This window comes from Choloepus didactylus, chromosome 1 (assembly GCF_015220235.1).
Source record: "Choloepus didactylus isolate mChoDid1 chromosome 1, mChoDid1.pri, whole genome shotgun sequence".
NCBI lineage: Eukaryota > Metazoa > Chordata > Mammalia > Pilosa > Megalonychidae > Choloepus > Choloepus didactylus.
Genome location: NC_051307.1, coordinates 89,048,531 through 89,067,471, shown reverse-complemented (window position 1 = coordinate 89,067,471; position 18,941 = coordinate 89,048,531). Strand labels below are relative to the sequence as shown.

The 18,941-nt window shown below is 39.3% G+C and overlaps 1 protein-coding gene across 1 annotated transcript in view; it reads right to left on the bottom strand.

The window, feature by feature from the left end:
* Nucleotides 1-477: 477 nt before the first annotated feature.
* FAM162A (family with sequence similarity 162 member A) overlaps nucleotides 478-18,941 on the bottom strand; it is a 40,771-nt gene continuing 22,307 nt past the window's right edge. The window contains exons 3-5 of the mRNA XM_037836786.1: nucleotides 17,512-17,620; nucleotides 3,474-3,582; nucleotides 478-1,201 (exon numbers count right to left, since the gene is read on the bottom strand). Of these exons, the coding sequence (XP_037692714.1) occupies nucleotides 1,109-1,201; nucleotides 3,474-3,582; nucleotides 17,512-17,620 (311 nt within the window). The 3' untranslated portion in view covers nucleotides 478-1,108. The remainder of the gene's footprint in view (nucleotides 1,202-3,473; nucleotides 3,583-17,511; nucleotides 17,621-18,941) is intronic.

Sequence of the window (18,941 nt, the reverse complement as noted above, 5' to 3'; positions counted from 1 at the left end):
AGTACCACATTAAAATCTACCCATATCTAAAACATTTGTTTAGGTAAGATGGTGTTCCAGAATAAGCAAGGAAACCTAATCTGCCAAATGTGCAAGAAACAGCGCTGTTTGATAACTTCCAGCTTCATATCTGTAAAGAAACTGAGGTCAAATTACTCTAAAAGAAAGTATACAGAGAGACATCATCAATAACATTATTAGATAATTATAAAGCTATTGATAGCATAGTGCATTACGTTTTACTGAGTAAGTAATTGAACTTAAGTTCCCAAAGAGCTGCATTTAATACTTTTTGATCTCTGTTATAACCCCCTGGGGAGAACTAGCACATCTGGATGGCTATGAGGACTTGTCATCCATTACTACTCATGAAACTGAGAATAAATAAAACGTTTAAAGAAGAAATCAGCATCCATATGAGACAACTTAGTATCCTGAAGTCAAACTTTAAATGAGATACAAACCAGGTGCAAATGCTTAGCTTTCAACACTAATTTAATAAGAAAATACATGAGAGAGGTTTTCACAGATGAGAAATTTAGTGCGAAAGCAGCAGGAAAAGGATGAGCAGAAGAGGTGACTGTGCTGGCCCCAAACTACTCTACAATGCTGCGATTTCTAAGTCCTCAGAAACTCATGGGCAGACCACCCTCATCACCTTGCCAGGACTTTTTAAAACATAGCTCTCTTAAAAGCTGCTAGCATGCATGTGGTCTGTGAATATACAGAAGAGAGAGAAATAAAAGAACCAGAAGGCATTGTGACCAGTGGGGAAAAATCACCTTGGTAATGGGAATAAAAGATGAGCTAGCAGACTCAGTGAAGAGCTATTATTAAAATTGAAATAAGTTATTTCATTTTTCATTCTTTCATTTTCTCCAAAAGGCTGAAAGGCTGCATTTTGTTTGGATCAAAGCCATAAAACATTGATAAGTCATTCTTTGAGAAAATTTATTGGTACCCCTAGAGCAGAAACTGGTAAACGGAATAAGTTTGTACAAACCATACGTCTATGAAATGGATTGTTACACCAATTCTTTTCAATACAGTCTTGTTGCTGCAACATTACTCCTAGACTTTCAAAATCCAGCCAACACGGGTATCCGTACTACTCTGTTTTGTCCTTCATAGCTGCTTCCTCTCTCAGGCGAGCTTTCTTTTGTAAATTCAGGCTTGTTAAAGACTCGTTTCTTTTGGCAGCCTAAAGGGAAACAAATTTTAACAGATGACCACTTATGTCAGTATGGGGAGAATGTCATGACTTTGCACTGGTACAGCAGGTTAGTTAGGGTAGTATAAGCAGGTTGTGGTCTGCTGCTTGGATTCTGGTCACAGCAGCTCCCTCATGTGCTCCCTTTTTTCTCCAACGGTTCATGACACAGCAGCCCCTGCATCAAGCACAAAAAATGCCATCTCTCTTCCTTCTTCCTTACCTTTAAACCTTCTAGCCTCTCTTCTTCCCTTATATTTTATCCCCCAGTCTTTCCATTTTTCCCCTTTCACTTCCATTTCAAACCGTTTTTCCTCCTTTAACTTTCCATTCTTACTATTCATTTCTCCTTCCCCTACCCATTTGCATACTTTCACACCCTTCCTGCCTTACCAAAAACATTTAGCTTTGGGAATCTCAAACCTTATCAAAATGCTGTCATTAGTGACTCCCACAGTCTCTACCCTAATACTCCATCCTTTGAGAGCAAACAGCAGTGGGGGAGAGGCAACAATACTTTTCCCTTTTTTCCCTCCATGTGAGGTGTTACATTTCTGAGAAGTTTAAATAAATAGGCCAGTTTTGAAATTTTTATACCAAATAAGTGAACCTAGCACCTTATAAGCTGGTATTTTCTTTTATGTGTGTAATTTTCACATATAAAGGATTAGGTATGGGGAGGCAATTGGGAATGGGAAATTGATAGAAGGAAAAAACATACAACAAATACTCACTTCTAAATCACATCAAATTCAACTTCTCTCTATTCCAATAGCATTTACCATTTCAGAGCTAGATAGTTCTATTAAAGATTGAAATTTAATTTTACGGTATAGATCAGGAAGGGAATTTTCCATACAGCATTTACTCTGGATGATGCTAGCAGTGATCACAGGGGAGTAATGTTTTTGAATGTTTAAAACTCAGTATAATCAAGTATGCAAAATCACATGTAGATTTCTCAGAATTCTGGAAATTCCTACATCCCTTTCACATGTTTCTGCAGGTTTCAATCTGAGAACTAAGCATGAAGGATCAAAGAGTCAGAAGAAAAACTAAAGTAGGGCAGAAACAGTTTTCAAGAGAATTTCACCCAGGTTGGCACATTTGGCCTCAGTGTTTCCATAAGATCAGCCTACAATGGTCAATATTTCCATTGACTCCAAAGACAGTCTCAAGTTCATTTCCTTTTATTTTGGACTTAGAGTATAAAGGTAGTTAACACTGGGTCTGTAGAAGAATATTTCTAATATCTGATAATAGTTATAAGTCATCTCTGTCCATATGGAAGCTGTGGTATTTAGAATTAGGCATAGTAATAAAATAAGGGTTTGACCAGTGCTGTTGAATATAAAAATAGTTACTATGTCTTAATCACAAGATTTTATAGTATGAGGTGTGGTAACCTGCAGACTTCCTCCTTTATGAAACGGGGATAAAAAGAGAAGCTACCTTGTAGGGTTTTTGTGGGAATTAAATGAGAATAATAGTACCTGCTATATAGTAAGCATTCAACAAATGGGAGCAATTACTATTACTTCAACCAGACAGGTCTAGGTTCAAAGTGTGGGTCTGTCATTAGGGAGATGTGTGAGCTTTGGCAAGTTACTAAACCTCTCTGTGTTACAGCTTCCCCATCTATAAATGAGGTCATAATAATAGTACCTAACTAATGTTGTGAGGTTCAAAGGACATAATAGCTGTCAAAGCACTGTGACAGTGAATATTCAATAAATAACAGCAATACAGCATCTTTATTAAAACAATGATTTCTGGACTTGTGTTCCTATGTACCACTTAGGAGTTACGATCCTTATACATATGGCCCCTTTAGGCTGAGCCTCAAGTATGAACAGAGATGATAATGCTCACCATGACGGAGGTGGTTACAGTGAGGATACGTAATCCAGGTACTGAAAGTGCTTTATAAACATGTAAGGGATGATCACTACATATGTCAGTGTCAGATTTCTTGGTTCACATTATTTATGACATTAGTGATACTTTTTTAAAAAAACTTTATATAAAACTAATTTAGTCCTCCACCATACCAAAGGTAGGATTTGCTATTCACTCCCAGGCATGATATCCTAGGTTTGTCCCTATTATATCTTTGTTTTGATCATTTCTTGTATAGAAAGCAGCCTCCTCTTTTCAGAGAGTAAATACAAGGGTCAATCCCTCCCTCCCAAGGGTCAATCTCTGCTTCCCTATAGGTCCTTTGTGGAAAACATGAAGAGATAGAGGGGGAATCCAGACTCACCTTCTTCCCCTCAGTAATCATTAAGATGCATCCTGCCACTGTCAGGGCAATCATTATATAGCTCATCTTCACCCGGACCTTGTTCTTTGCAGCATCAAGCATCTCAAACCTAATACAATGAGATCATGAGAGAATGTTATTAATTTTTCTCTTTTTTAAGTCACCAGTAGGATACTGAGTTCTGTGTACCACAAATTAGAAGTGCAGTGGAACCTATAAATGTAAATGGAGGTGGGATCAGGAGATCTTGTAGGTCTTTGAGGAGGATGAAGTAGTTCCATGACTCACTCTATTTATATATAAGACACAATAAGATAACACAGATTTAAAGTAGCACAAAAGAAGAAAGAAGGAAGTGTGATGATAGAAAATGGAGCCAGGAATGGGGAAAAAAAAAAAAAAAAGCAAGGCGGCACATTAATCTACAATTCCTATGGTGAGCACCGTATTTTGGCTCTAAGGTTTCTAGCAACCAATGCTAAAAGTGAATCCTGGTTAGGTACATAATTAAAAATGTCCTGAGAAAACCAGCAGCTATTTCTCCCTGAGGTTCTCATGAAGAAGATATATGATACAAGGATTATCTGAACCACGTCCTTAAAATAGATAACGCAGTGAGCTTCACAAGATTTAATACAAAGCACAAGCATGTGGGAAGAGTTAAACAATGTGCTCTACTACCCAGCTTTTTGCGGTCTGCCTCAAACCTGGAATATTTTAGAATATCTGGAACAATGGAAAGATTCTTTAAGCAAACTTTCCTTAACATTTTTCTTTGAACTAACGTTTTGCTGAAATTGAGTGGCAATGACCCTAAAATCATGCTCTTTGGCAAGTGCCTTGAGTGTAGCTCTTCTAAACTTTCCACTAAATACAGAGCCATTTGCCTTAACAGAAACCTTGAGGGTTGGATTATCACTCTTGTCTGAAAGCTAAGAGGCCTAACAAGGAATGTTAGAGGGCCATGCCACCTTGGTGATTCTGTAGGTAGGAGGAAAGACCTTCTCAGTGGATCACAGTTTTATTACCTGGGTGCCTGGTACAGCCTCAAGGCAGGATATACGGAGTCCTAATGTGGCCCAGGATAGAGAACTTTTGGCCTACTTGGTAAGGGCATAGGAAGTGATTAGATAATGGGATTATTTTCCAGACTTTTAACATACATTACTATAGAAATCAGGGAGGAAAAAAGTATTTTAAAAAATGCTTGCAAGGAACCTACAGCCTGGGACATTGCCAGTGGGGATAGGAGGACCTTTTGCTGTGAAGTAAAAGGCAACAATGTGGATGGAGTTCTCCAGGCACTGAAGCTGGGTGTGCAGAGTGGTGGGAATTGGGGACAACTGCTAAAGGCAGTGGGATTGCTCAATCCAGAGTATTTGAAATCCCACCCACCAACCACAAACCAACCACCCACGTTGACAGTATTTTATGTGAACTGGTATTTCCAAATGAAATACTGTGATCTTCATGAAAAGTGATACATTTTACATTTGAAGGAATATTTAAAAAGCAAAATGCATTTAAATAAGGCCATGAAGTTGCCCTCCAGGGAGCTATGAGAAACGCCAAGTTAACAGCCTGTTCAGAACTATCAGCAAAAGGATGAAAAGTTGCCCAGGCCCAGAGGAGAGCCTTCCAGTGTGACTTAATAGGCAGGCTCACTAGGCCTCAGGAGCTCTTGGAGCTACCTACAAGACAGACTGGTAAAGGTGTTTCATGGCAAAGTCTATATAGCACCTATCTATATACCAGTTGGTTTTCTGCTGGGATATTCCAGGGGAGACTGTGGCATAGGCAAGAATTGATGTCATTCTTATTTCTGGTGTGCTCTTATTTCCCAGGAGAGTACACGGTCACTCAGGCTAAGAAGGACCATGACTCTTGTTGAAATAATCCCAGTGAAAATATGTATTATCTAGTTGACAGGCTAAAGCAGAAGGGCTATGTAAAAGCTGTTGTAAACAGAAAATAAATACTACCTATCTTTCTGGAAAAGATAACCTAAATGAACCAGATTTTTTTTAATTCTGACTTGAAGCCAAAAAGTACAGGAATAGTATCTTGCTATAAGGAACTTCCAGGAGCTAGCTATGAGGAAAAGGATAATGCTCCACAGGGGATATTGCATCTCTTTCTGAGACTCTCCTGGCCAGGTTGCCATCAGTCAGGGCCTTTAGCATCAGGCTGGAGCAGTGGTTCTCAGCCAAGGTACATGTGGCTGGAGACATTTTTGATTACACACTGGATGAGTGCTACTGGCATCTGAAAGCCTTAAGCAAGCTAAACATCCTACAATGCACAGGACAGCCCACTACAACAAAGAATTATCGAGTCCAAAAGTTAATAATGCTGACGTTGACAAACTCTGGGCATGAAGAACCTGCATCTGCAATCTATAAACTTGGAAAAAGTCCCAAGATCCCAGCCAATAAGCTGGATTTAAGGAAGTCCTTTTCCTAGATCCCAGAAAGAGACTGTGTTGAATTTAAATACTTTTATGCCTAAGACTGAATATGTGAGTGGATTTTGTAGACAATGGTTACTGTCACTGATACCTAACTTATTTACTCAGATTAAAAACAAACTTAGGGAAGATGGAAGACTGGTGAGCTGTAAGTTTTACTTACTCCTCCAGGAAAGTAGGTAGAAAGCCAGGAACTGCGTGGACTGGACACCACAGAGCAATCTGTCTTTGGGCATACTTCATACAACACTCATGAAAATGTCGAACTGCTGAGATCAGCGAAATCTGTAAGTTTTTGCGGCCAGGGGACCCGCGCCCCTCCCTGCCAGGCTCAGTCCCGTGGGAGGAGGGGCTGTCAGCTCCGGGAAGGAGAAGGGAGAACTGCAGTGGCTGCTCTTATCGGAAACTCATTCTACTGATCCAGACTCCAACCATAGATAGACAGAGACCAGACACCAGAGAATCTGTGAGCAGCCAGCAAAGCAGAGAGGAGACAGGCATAGAAAAAAAAAAAACAACACGAAAAACTCCAAAATAAAAGCAGAGGATTTTTAGAGTTCTGGTGAACACAGAAAGGGGAAGGGCGGAGCTCAGGCCCTAAGGCGCATATGCAAATCCCGAAGAAAAGCCAATCTCTCTGCCCTGTGGACCTTTCCTTAATGGCCCTGGTTGTTTTGTCTCTTAGCATTTCAATAACCCATTAGATCTCTGAGGAGGACCCTTTTTTTTTTTTTTTTAATCCTTTTTTCTTTTTCTAAAACAATTACTCTAAGAAGCCCAATACAGAAAGCTTCAAAGACTTTCAATTTGGGCACGTCAAGTCAAGAGCAGAACTAAGAGAGCTCTGAGACAAAAGGCAATAATTCAGTGGCTGAGAAAATTCACTAAACACCACAACTTCCCAAGAAAAGGGGGGTGTCCGCTCACAGCCACCATCCTGGTGGACAGGAAACACTCCTGCCCATCGCCAGCCCCATAGCCCAGAGCTGCCCCAGACAACCCAGTGTGACGGAAGGGCTTCAAATAACAGGCACACACCACAAAACTGGGCGTGGACATTAGCCTTCCCTGCAACCTCAGCTGATTGTCCCAGAGTTGGGAAGGTGGAGCAGTGTGAATTAACAAAGCCCCATTCAGCCATCATTTGAGCAGACTGGGAGCCTCCCTACACAGCCCAGCAGCACAGAACTGCCCTGAGGGGACGGCACTCACCTGTGACATAGCACAGTCATCCCTCAACAGAGGACCCGGGGTGCACAGCCTGGAAGAGGGGCCCACTTGCAAGTCTCAGGAGCCATACGCCAATACCAAGGACTTGTGGGTCAGTGGCAGAGACAAATTGTGGCAGGACTGAACTGAAGGATTAGACTATTGCAGCAGCTTTAAAACTCTAGGATCACCAGGGAGATTTGATTATTAGGGCCACCCCCCCTCCCCGACTGCCCAGAAACACGCCCCACATACAGGGCAGGCAACACCAACTACACACGCAAGCTTGGTACACCAATTGGGCCCCACAAGACTCACTCCCCCACTCACCAAAAAGGCTAAGCAGGGGAGAACTGGCTTGTGGAGAACAGGTGGCTCGTGGACGCCACCTGCTGGTTAGTTAGAGAAAGTGTACTCCACGAAGCTGTAGATCTGATAAATTAGAGATAAGGACTTCAATAGGTCTACAAACCCTAAAAGAACCCTATCAAGTTCAGCAAATGCCACGAGGCCAAAAACAACAGAAAATTATAAAGCATATGAAAAAACCAGACAATATGGATAACCCAAGCCCAAGCACCCAAATCAAAAGACCAGAAGAGACACAGCACCTAGAGCAGCTACTCAAAGAACTAAAGATGAACAATGAGACCATAGTACGGGATATGAAGGAAATCAAGAAGACTCTAGAAGAGCATAAAGAAGACATTGCAAGACTAAATAAAAAAATGGATGATCTTATGGAAATTAAAGAAACTGTTGACCAAATTAAAAAGATTCTGGACACTCATAGTACAAGACTAGAGGAAGTTGAACAACGAATCAGTGACCTGGAAGATGACAGAATGGAAAATGAAAGCATAAAAGAAAGAATGGGGAAAAAAATTGAAAAAATCGAAATGGACCTCAGGGATATGATAGATAATATGAAACGTCCAAATATAAGACTCATTGGTGTCCCAGAAGGGGAAGAAAAGGGTAAAGGTCTAGGAAGAGTATTCAAAGAAATTGTTGGGGAAAACTTCCCAAATCTTCTAAACAACATAAATACACAAATCATAAATGCTCAGCGAACTCCAAATAGAATAAATCCAAATAAACCCACTCCAAGACATATACTGATCACACTGTCAAACATAGAAGAGAAGGAGCAAGTTCTGAAAGCAGCAAGAGAAAAGCAATTCACCACATACAAAGGAAACAGCATAAGACTAAGTAGTGATTACTCAGCAGCCACCATGGAGGCGAGAAGGCAGTGGCACGATATATTTAAAATTCTGAGTGAGAAAAATTTCCAGCCAAGAATACTTTATCCAGCAAAGCTCTCCTTCAAATTTGAGGGAGAGCTTAAATTTTTCACAGACAAACAAATGCTGAGAGAATTTGCTAACAAGAGACCTGCCCTACTGGAGATACTAAAGGGAGCCCTACAGACAGAGAAACAAAGACAGGACAGAGAGACTTGGAGAAAGGTTCAGTACTAAAGAGATTCGGTATGGGTACAATAAAGGATATTAATAGAGAGAGGGGAAAAATATGGCAAACATAAACCAAAGGATAAGATGGCTGATTCAAGAAATGCCTTCACGGTTATAACGTTGAATGTAAATGGATTAAACTCCCCAATTAAAAGATATAGATTCGCAGAATGGATCAAAAAAAATGAACCATCAATATGTTGCATACAAGAGACTCATCTTAGACATAGGGACACAAAGAAACTGAAAGTGAAAGGATGGAAAAAAATATTTCATGCAAGCTACAGCCAAAAGAAAGCAGGTGTAGCAATATTAATCTCAGATAAAATGGACTTCAAATGCAGGGATGTTTTGAGAGACAAAGAAGGCCACTACATACTAATAAAAGGGGCAATTCAGCAAGAAGAAATAACAATCGTAAATGTCTATGCACCCAATCAAGGTGCCACAAAATACATGAGAGAAACACTGGCAAAACTAAAGGAAGCAATTGATGTTTCCACAATAATTGTGGGAGACTTCAACACATCACTCTCTCCTATAGATAGATCAACCAGACAGAAGACCAATAAGGAAATTGAAAACCTAAACAATCTGATAAATGAATTAGATTTAACAGACATATACAGGACATTACATCCCAAATCACCAGGATACACATACTTTTCTAGTGCTCACGGAACTTTCTCCAGAATAGATCATATGCTGGGACATAAAACAAGCCTCAATAAATTTAAAAAGATTGAAATTATTCAAAGCACATTCTCTGACCACAATGGAATACAATTAGAAGTCAATAACCATCAGAGACTTAGAAAATTCACAAATACCTGGAGGTTAAACAACACACTCCTGAACAATCAGTGGGTTAAAGAAGAAATAGCAAGAGAAATTGCTAAATATATAAAGACGAACGAAAATGAGAACACAACATACCAAAACCTATGGGATGCAGCAAAAGCAGTGCTAAGGGGGAAATTTATAGCACTAAATGCATATATTAAAAAGGAAGAAAGAGCCAAAATCAAAGAACTAATGGATCAACTGAAGAAGCTAGAAAATGAACAGCAAACCAATCCTAAACCAAGTACAAGAAAAGAAATAACAAGGATTAAAGCAGAAATAAATGACATAGAGAACAAAAAAACAATAGAGAGGATAAATATCACCAAAAGTTGGTTCTTTGAGAAGATCAACAAGATTGACAAGCCCCTAGCTAGACTGACAAAATCAAAAAGAGAGAAGACCCATATAAACAAAATAATGAATGAAAAAGGTGACATAACTGCAGATCCTGAAGAAATTAAAAAAATTATAAGAGGATATTATGAACAACTGTATGGCAATAAACTGGACAATGTAGAAGAAATGGACAATTTCCTGGAAACATATGAACAACCTAGACTGACCAGAGAAGAAATAGAAGAACTCAACCAACCCATCACAAGCAAAGAGATCCAATCAGTCATCAAAAATCTTCCCACAAATAAATGCCCAGGGCCAGATGGCTTCACAGGGGAATTCTACCAAACTTTCCAGAAAGAACTGACACCAATCTTACTCAAACTCTTTCAAAACATTGAAGAAAATGGAACACTACCTAACTCATTTTATGAAGCTAACATCAATCTAATACCAAAACCAGGCAAAGATGCTACAAAAAAGGAAAACTACCGGCCAATCTCCCTAATGAATATAGATGCAAAAATCCTCAACAAAATACTTGCAATTCGAATCCAAAGACACATTAAAAAAATCATACACCATGACCAAGTGGGGTTCATTCCAGGCATGCAAGGATGGTTCAACATAAGAAAAACAATCAATGTATTACAACACATTAAAAACTCGAAAGGGAAAAATCAATTGATCATCTCAATAGATGCTGAAAAAGCATTTGACAAAATCCAACATCCGTTTTTGATAAAAACGCTTCAAAAGGTAGGAATTGAAGGAAACTTCCTCAACATGATAAAGAGCATATATGAAAAACCCACAGCCAGCATAGTACTCAATGGTGAGAGACTGAAAGCCTTCCCTCTAAGATCAGGAACAAGACAAGGATGCCCGCTGTCACCACTGTTATTCAGCATTGTGCTGGAAGTGCTAGCCAGGGCAATCCGGCAAGACAAAGAAATAAAAGGCATCCAAATTGGAAAAGAAGAAGTAAAACTGTCATTGTTTGCAGACGATATGATCTTATATCTAGAAAACCCTGAGAAATCGACGATACAGCTACTAGAGCTAATAAACAAATTTAGCAAAGTAGCGGGATACAAGATTAATGCACATAAGTCAGTAATGTTTCTATATGCTAGAAATGAACAAACTGAAGAGACACTCAAGAAAAAGATACCATTTTCAATAGCAACTAAAAAAAATCAAGTACCTAGGAATAAACTTAACCAAAGATGTAAAAGACCTATACAAAGAAAACTACATAACTCTACTAAAAGAAATAGAAGGGGACCTTAAAAGATGGAAAAATATTCCATGTTCATGGATAGGAAGGCTAAATGTCATTAAGATGTCAATTCTACCCAAACTCATCTACAGATTCAATGCAATCCCAATCAAAATTCCAACAACCTAATTTGCAGACTTGGAAAAGCTAGTTATCAAATTTATTTGGAAAGGGAAGATGCCTCGAATTGCTAAAGACACTCTAAAAAAGAAAAACGAAGTGGGAGGACTTACACTCCCTGACTTTGAAGCTTATTATAAAGCCACAGTTGCCAAAACAGCATGGTACTGGCACAAAGATAGACATATAGATCAATGGAATCGAATTGAGAATTCAGAGATAGACCCTCAGATCTATGGCCGACTGATCTTTGATAAGGCCCCCAAAGTCACTGAACTGAGCCATAATGGTCTTTTCAACAAATGGGGCTGGGAGAGTTGGATATCCATATCCAAAAGAATGAAAGAGGACCCCTACCTCACCCCCTACACAAAAATTAACTCAAAATGGACCAAAGATCTCAATATAAAAGAAAGTACCATAAAACTCCTAGAAGATAATGTAGGAAAACATCTTCAAGACCTTGTATTAGGAGGCCACTTCCTAGACTTTACACCCAAAGCACAAGCAACAAAAGAGAAAATAGATAAATGGGAACTCCTCAAGCTTAGAAGTTTCTGCACCTCAAAGGAATTTCTCAAAAAGGTAAAGAGGCAGCCAACTCAATGGGAAAAAATTTTTGGAAACCATGTATCTGACAAAAGACTGATATCTTGCATATACAAAGAAATCCTACAACTCAATGACAATAGTACAGACAGCCCAATTATAAAATGGGCAAAAGATATGAAAAGACAGTTCTCTGAAGAGGAAATACAAATGGCCAAGAAACACATGAAAAAATGTTCAGCTTCACTAGCTATTAGAGAGATGCAAATTAAAACCACAATGAGATACCATCTAACACCGGTTAGAATGGCTGCCATTAAACAAACAGGAAACTACAAATGCTGGAGGGGATGTGGAGAAATTGGAACTCTTATTCACTGTTGGTGGGACTGTATAATGGTTCAGCCACTCTGGAAGTCAGTCTGGCAGTTCCTTAGAAAACTAGATATAGAGCTACCATTCGATCCGGCTATTGCACTTCTCGGTATATACCCGGAAGGTCGGAAAGCAGTGACACGAACAGATATCTGCACGCCAATGTTCATAGCAGCATTATTCACAATTGCCAAGAGATGGAAACAACCCAAATGTCCTTCAACAGATGAGTGGATAAATAAAATGTGGTATATACACACGATGGAATACTACGCGTCAGTAAGAAGGAACGATCTCGTGAAACATATGACAACATGGATGAACCTTGAAGACATAATGCTGAGCGAAATAAGCCAGACACAAAAAGAGAAATATTATATGCTACCACTAATGTGAACTTTCAAAAATGTAAACAAATGGTTTATAATGTAGAATGTAGGGGAACTAGCAGTAGAGAGTAATTAAGGAAGGGGGAACAATAATCCAAGAAGAACAGATAAGCTTTTTAACGTTCTGGGGATGCCCAGAAATGACTACGGTCTGTTAATTTCTGATGGATATAGTAGGAACAAGTTCACAGAAAGGTTGCTATATTATGTAACTTTCTTGGGGTAAAGTAGGAACATGTTGGAAGTTAAGCAGTTATCTTAGGTTAGTTGTCTTTTTCTTACTCCCTTGTTATGGTCTCTTTGAAATGTTCTTTTATTGTATGTTTGTTTTCTTTTTAACTTTTTTTTTCATACAGTTGATTTAAAAAAGAAGGGAAAGTTAAAAAAAAAAAGAAAGAAAGAAAGAAAAACAAGAAAAAAAAAATGATGTAGTGCCCCCTTGAGGAGCCTGTGGAGAATGCAGGGGTATTCGCCTACCCCACCTCCATGGTTGCTAACATGACCACAGACATAGGGGACTGGTGGTTTGATGGGTTGAGCCCTCTACCATAAGTTTTACCCTTGGGAAGACGGTTGCTGCAAAGGAGAGTCTAGGCCTCCCTATATTTGTGCCTAAGAGTCTCCTCCTGAATGCCTCTTTGTTGCTCAGATGTGGCCCTCTCTCTCTGGCTAAGCCAACTTGAAAGGTGAAATCACTGCCCTCCCCCCTACGTGGGATCAGACACCCAGGGTAGTGAATCTCCCTGGCAACGTGGAATATGACTCCCGGGGAGGAATGTAGACCCGGCATCGCGGGACGGAGAACATCTTCTTGACCAAAAGGGGGATGTGAAAGAAATGAAATAAGCTTCAGTGGCAGAGAGATTCTGAAAGGAGCCGAGAGGTCACTCTGGTGGGCACTCTTATGCACACTTTAGACAACCCTTTTTAGGTTCTAAAGAATTGGGGTAGCTGGTGGTGGATACCTGAAACTATCAAACTACAACCCAGAACCCATGAATCTCGAAGACAGTTGTATAAAAATGTAGCTTATGAGGGGTGACAATGGGATTGGGAAAGCCATAAGGACCACACTCCACTTTGTCTAGTTTATGGATGGATGAGTAGAAAAATAGGGGAAGGAAACAAACAGACAAAGGTACCCAGTGTTCTTTTTTACTTCAATTGCTCTTTTTCACTCTAATTATTATTCTTGTTATTTTTGTGTGTGTGCTAATGAAGGTGTCAGGGATTGATTTGGGTGATGAATGTACAACTATGTAATGGTACTGTAAACAATCGAAAGTACGATTTGTTTTGTATGACTGCGTGGTATGTGAATATATGTCAATAAAATGATTAAAAAAAAAAACAAACAAACTTAGGACAGAGAGCTAAGATGGCGGCATAGAGAGGTGTGGAAGACTGTTAGGCCCCCCCTGGAACTATCCATAAATGACCAAAAAACTAGTAAATAACCTGGAATAACTGCGGGGAGACAAATGTGACCATCCACTCATCAACCACCAACCTGAATTGGGAGGAATGCCCGAGATGGCAGCATAAAATCTATAAGTAAAAACTGCGGACCCGCGCTAAGAGCTGAGAGCCGAGAGCCCCTCCCTCACGGAAGCCTCGTGGTGCCAGAGAGCAGCACTCTCTCAGCCCAGCTCCAACTGGGGTTTTAATGTTAACTGCTCAATACAGACAGTGAATCCTCAACAAGCAGACAGAGGCTTTTGGTGACAACTGACCTTGGGAGAGTCAGGGGACACAGCTGTCTCAGGACGGGGAGCTCAGAGGATCGGGTGCTATCTTTGGCTGATGGGTGAATCTGGGAGCTTTCTGTGCCTTTCTCTCTCTCTGGAGAAAGTCTCAGTTGTTTTCAGCTCACAGCGCCTTGCAGTAAAGAAAGCCTCAGCCATTTTAAAATCGTAACACTTTGACCAGAAGAGTCAGAGAAACAAAGAACTTATTGATATGCAGATGACCTCTCTGGAGGGGGCACAGCTTCCCAAGAGGAAAGGGAGGGGCCCAGATCTACTGCCTGCCTTACCGGAACTAGACCCCAAAGCCTGGGGGAGGAGAGCCACAGGCCACACCCTCTTACACCAGCTGGTGACAGGCTGACGGGTGCACCTGCCAGGCAGAAAAGCACAAGTGTGTCAAGCCTCTAAGAAAAACCATCAGGGAAACTAGATACTGAATATTTCCTCCTTCTGTGACCTGAGCCTGTTCTCGTCTGGGAAAACCTGATTGGGGTGGCCTGGGAGGTCAGATGCTTAGAAACCAGAAAACTACAACCTACATTAAGAAAAACGAAGTTATGGCCCAAAGGAACAAACATAGACTTCAACTGAGATACAGGAATTTAAACAACTAATGCTAAATCAATTCAAAAAGTTTAGAGAAGATTTCACAAAAGAGATAGAGGCTGTAAAGAAAACACTGGGCATACGTAAGGCAGAAATCAAAAGTTCAAAAAAACAACTAGCAGAATCTATGGAAATGAAAGGCACAACACAAGAGACGAAAGACACAATGGAAACATACAACAGCAGATCTCAAGAGGCAGAAGAAAACACTCAGGAACTGGAGAACAAAACACCTGAAAGCCTACATGCAAAGGAGCAGATGGAGAAAAGAATGAAAAATATGAGTAACCTCTCTGGGAACTTAAGAATGAAACAAAGTACGAGAATGTACGTATCACTGGTGTCCAAGAAGGAGAAGAGAAGGGAAAAGGGACAGAAGCAATAATAGAGGAAATAATCAATGAAAATTTCCTATCTCTTATGAAAGACAAAACTACAGAGCCAAGAAGCGCAGAGTACTCCAAACAGAATAGATCTGAATAGGCCTACGCCAAGACACTTAATAATCAGATTATCAAACGTCAAAGACAAAGAGAGCATCCTGAAAGCAGCAAGAGAAAAGCAATCCATCACATACAAAGGAAGCTTAATAAGACTACGTGCGGATCTCTCAGCAGAAACCATGGAGGCAAGAAGGAAGTGGTGTGATATATTTAAGATACTGAAAGAGAAAAACCGCCAACCAAGAATCCTATATCCAGCAAAGCTGTCCTTCAAATATGAGGGAGAGCTCAAAATATTTTCTGACAAACAGACAATGAGAGACTTTGTGAACAAGACACCCGCCCTACAGGAAATACTAAAGGGAGCACTACAGAGTGATAGGAGAAGACAGGAGTGCATTGTTTGTTACACAATTTTGGGAGATGGTAGCACAGCAATGTAAGTACACTGAACAAAGATAACTATGAATATGGGAGCATGTGAAACACCAGAAGAAAGGAGGAAAGATAAAGACTGGGACTGTGTAACTTGGTGAAATCTAGAGTGTTCAACAAGTGTGATAAAATGTACAAACATGTTCTTTTATGAGGGAGAACAAGCAAATGTCAACCTTGCAAGGTGTTAAAATTGGGGAGGCATTGGGGGAGGGATGCAAGCAACGTAAACTAGAGACTATAACTAAAAGAATCATTGTATTATGCTTCCTTTAATGTAACAAAGGCGATATATCAAGGTAAATGCAGATAAGAGGAGGGGATAGGAGAGGCATGTTAGACACTTGACATTGGTGGTGTTGTCGACTCTTTACTCTACTTTGATTTAAGGTTATTTTTCCTTTTGCTGCTTCCTAGCTGTCATTTTTTTTTTTCTCCTCTTTCTTTTGCCTCTCTACCTTCTTTGACTCTCCCTCCTGCCTTGTGGAAGAAATGTACATGCCCTTATATAGATAGTGGTGAAGGTGGTAAACACATAAATATGTAACCATACAGAGAACCATCGATTGTTTACTTAAGATGGAATGTATGGTGTGTGAACAAAACTATCTTAAAAAAAAAAAAAAAAAAAAAAAAGGTTGAAGACAAAACCTCGAGGGCAATATACTGAGTAAAATAAGCCAGACACGTAAGGACAAATGTTGCAGGGTCTCACTGATAGGAACTAATTATAATATGTAAACTCATAGACATGAAATATAAGGTACCAAGATATAGGATGAGGCTTAAGAATGGAGAGCGGTTGCTTAGTATGAGCAGAATGTTCAACTAGAATGAACTTAAATGTCTGGAAATGAACAGAGGTGTCAGTAGCAAGATGTGAGAATAACTAACAGTGCCGAATGGGGCGTGAATGAGGTGGAAAGGGGAAGCTCAGAGTCATATATGTCACCAGAAGGAAAGTTGGAGGCCAAAAGATGGGAATGTATAAAACTGAATCCTATGGTGGGCAATGTCCATGATTAACTGTACAAATATTAGAAATCTCTTTCATGAACCAGAACAAATATATGACAATACAATTAGAAGTTAATAACAGAGGGGCATACAGGGAAGAAATATATACCTATTGCAAACTATATACTACAGTTAGTAGTATTTCAACGTTCTTTCATAAACAGTAACAAATGTACTATACCAACACTATGAGTCAACAATTGAGGGGGATTGGTTAGGGATATGGGAGGATTCGAGTTCCCTTTTCTTTTTTCATCTTTCACTTTATTTCTTGTCTGGAGTAATGAAAAGGTTCTAAAAATTGAACAAAAATTAAGTGTGGTGATGGATGCACATCTGTATGAGGGTACCAGGGGCAAGTGATTGTACACTTTGCATCTTTGGATAATTGTATGGTATCTGAACAATCTCAATAAAAATTAAAAAAAAAAAAAACAAAAAACTTAATCATTGTTTGGTCACGTTTCTGCAGCTAGATCAGATTAAACAATCAGTTTACTCCAGAGTACATGACAGCTTTCTCAAAGCACTATATGATAAATATCAATGATAAGGCATAGATTCTCTAGCACTGTTTTTATAAGAAGTACTTGCCAAAGAGGAAACATTTAGAGAGGTGAAAAGTGTTTTGAAATTTGGCTGAAAAGTTTTCAAGAGATAGGAATGCAAGAACTGCTTTTCCTTTAAAACAGATTGGTGAAAAGTAAAGCTGCTTACAACCCTAAATTCAACACTCACGAGATAAAATCTGGGATTTCATCTTCCTTTTTGAAGCGACCTGACCATATCAGGATCTTCCTCTCCCAGTTGGTAGGTTTGTGTAATGGCACTCTGTGGCTGTGAGGGTCTATGAAAAAACAAATAAACCAAAAAAAAAAAAAAAAAACCAGATAAGAAACTTATTTGAGATTATGACTCAAATTTAGCAACAGAAAAATGCTGTTTGTGCTTTTTAGCTATTCACTAAACAGAAACACAGAAACCCAAAGCTAATTGGAGCTTTATTTGAATGGAATTTCTTAGGATGTCTTGTTTCTTAACCAAGATTTCAAAATTCCATGGGGACAAAGCTAAAATAAAAGCATTATTTCCCAATAGAAACACTATTCATTGAAAGTTTAAAGAATACCATGAGCAAAGATACAAAGGTAAGGATGACTTAAGAAGGGAACAGTGAGGAGCTTGGCTGACTTCAATAGAGTAAGAAAAAAGTGTGAAAGTTAAGTTTAAATTATAAAAGACCCTGAATGCCAGGCTAAGAAGTTTAGACCTGATTTGGGAACTATTGTATATTTTGAAGCAAGGAAGAATTTAACATTTTAGGAGGATTAATCTGCACAATGGAAAGGGAAGCACATGAATGCCATTTTAGATTTGTTGAGTATGAAGGGAAAATTTATACCATCTGAGTAGGTTTCATTTGGTTTCATTAATACATCAGGGTTGGAAATATACACTGGCACAAAGGGAAAGCTGGTAAGGGTGACAAAGAAGAGCAGAAGGCCAAAGACTTAGCCTTAGGGTGTGGTCAAGGAAGGGGGTCAGGAGATATGCAGCCAAGAAAAATGGAGTGGCCAAAGAGGCAGATGAACAAGAAATGTATAGAATCATAGGATATAGGGAAAGCAAATCTTTCAGAGAAAAAGGGAAGTCACTGAAGACAAGGAGCAGAAAAAATTAAGAGAATCAGAGATAATCTAATCCAATGTCCATCACTACCGACATCTCTTACAGACAGATCATCTCCTTGACTGTCATCGACACATCATACTCACTCCCACCTCCATACTTTGCTTATGCTGTTCCTGTTATCAAATCAGAAGACAACAGCAAAGGAATAGGAAAATCACTAGGAAAAAAATACAGAAAGAACCAGAAGCAAGAAATAGAGGTTTTGACGTGTAGAAATAGTGCTGCTATAGTCTTATCTTTTACCCTACTAGTACTGAGCACAATTATCTCTATAGTTTTCCCCCCATTTTAAAGTAATATATACCCATTAAAGAAAATTCAGAAAATACAGATGTGAAAGAAGAAAGAATAATCTAACAGTTAATTGTTCCCTAATTATTTGACAGATTCATTTCTAATCTCATTATATATATAAAAAATGGGAACAGCTTTATATTCAAAGTTTTTTTTTTTCCCATTTACAGTATGGGATTATT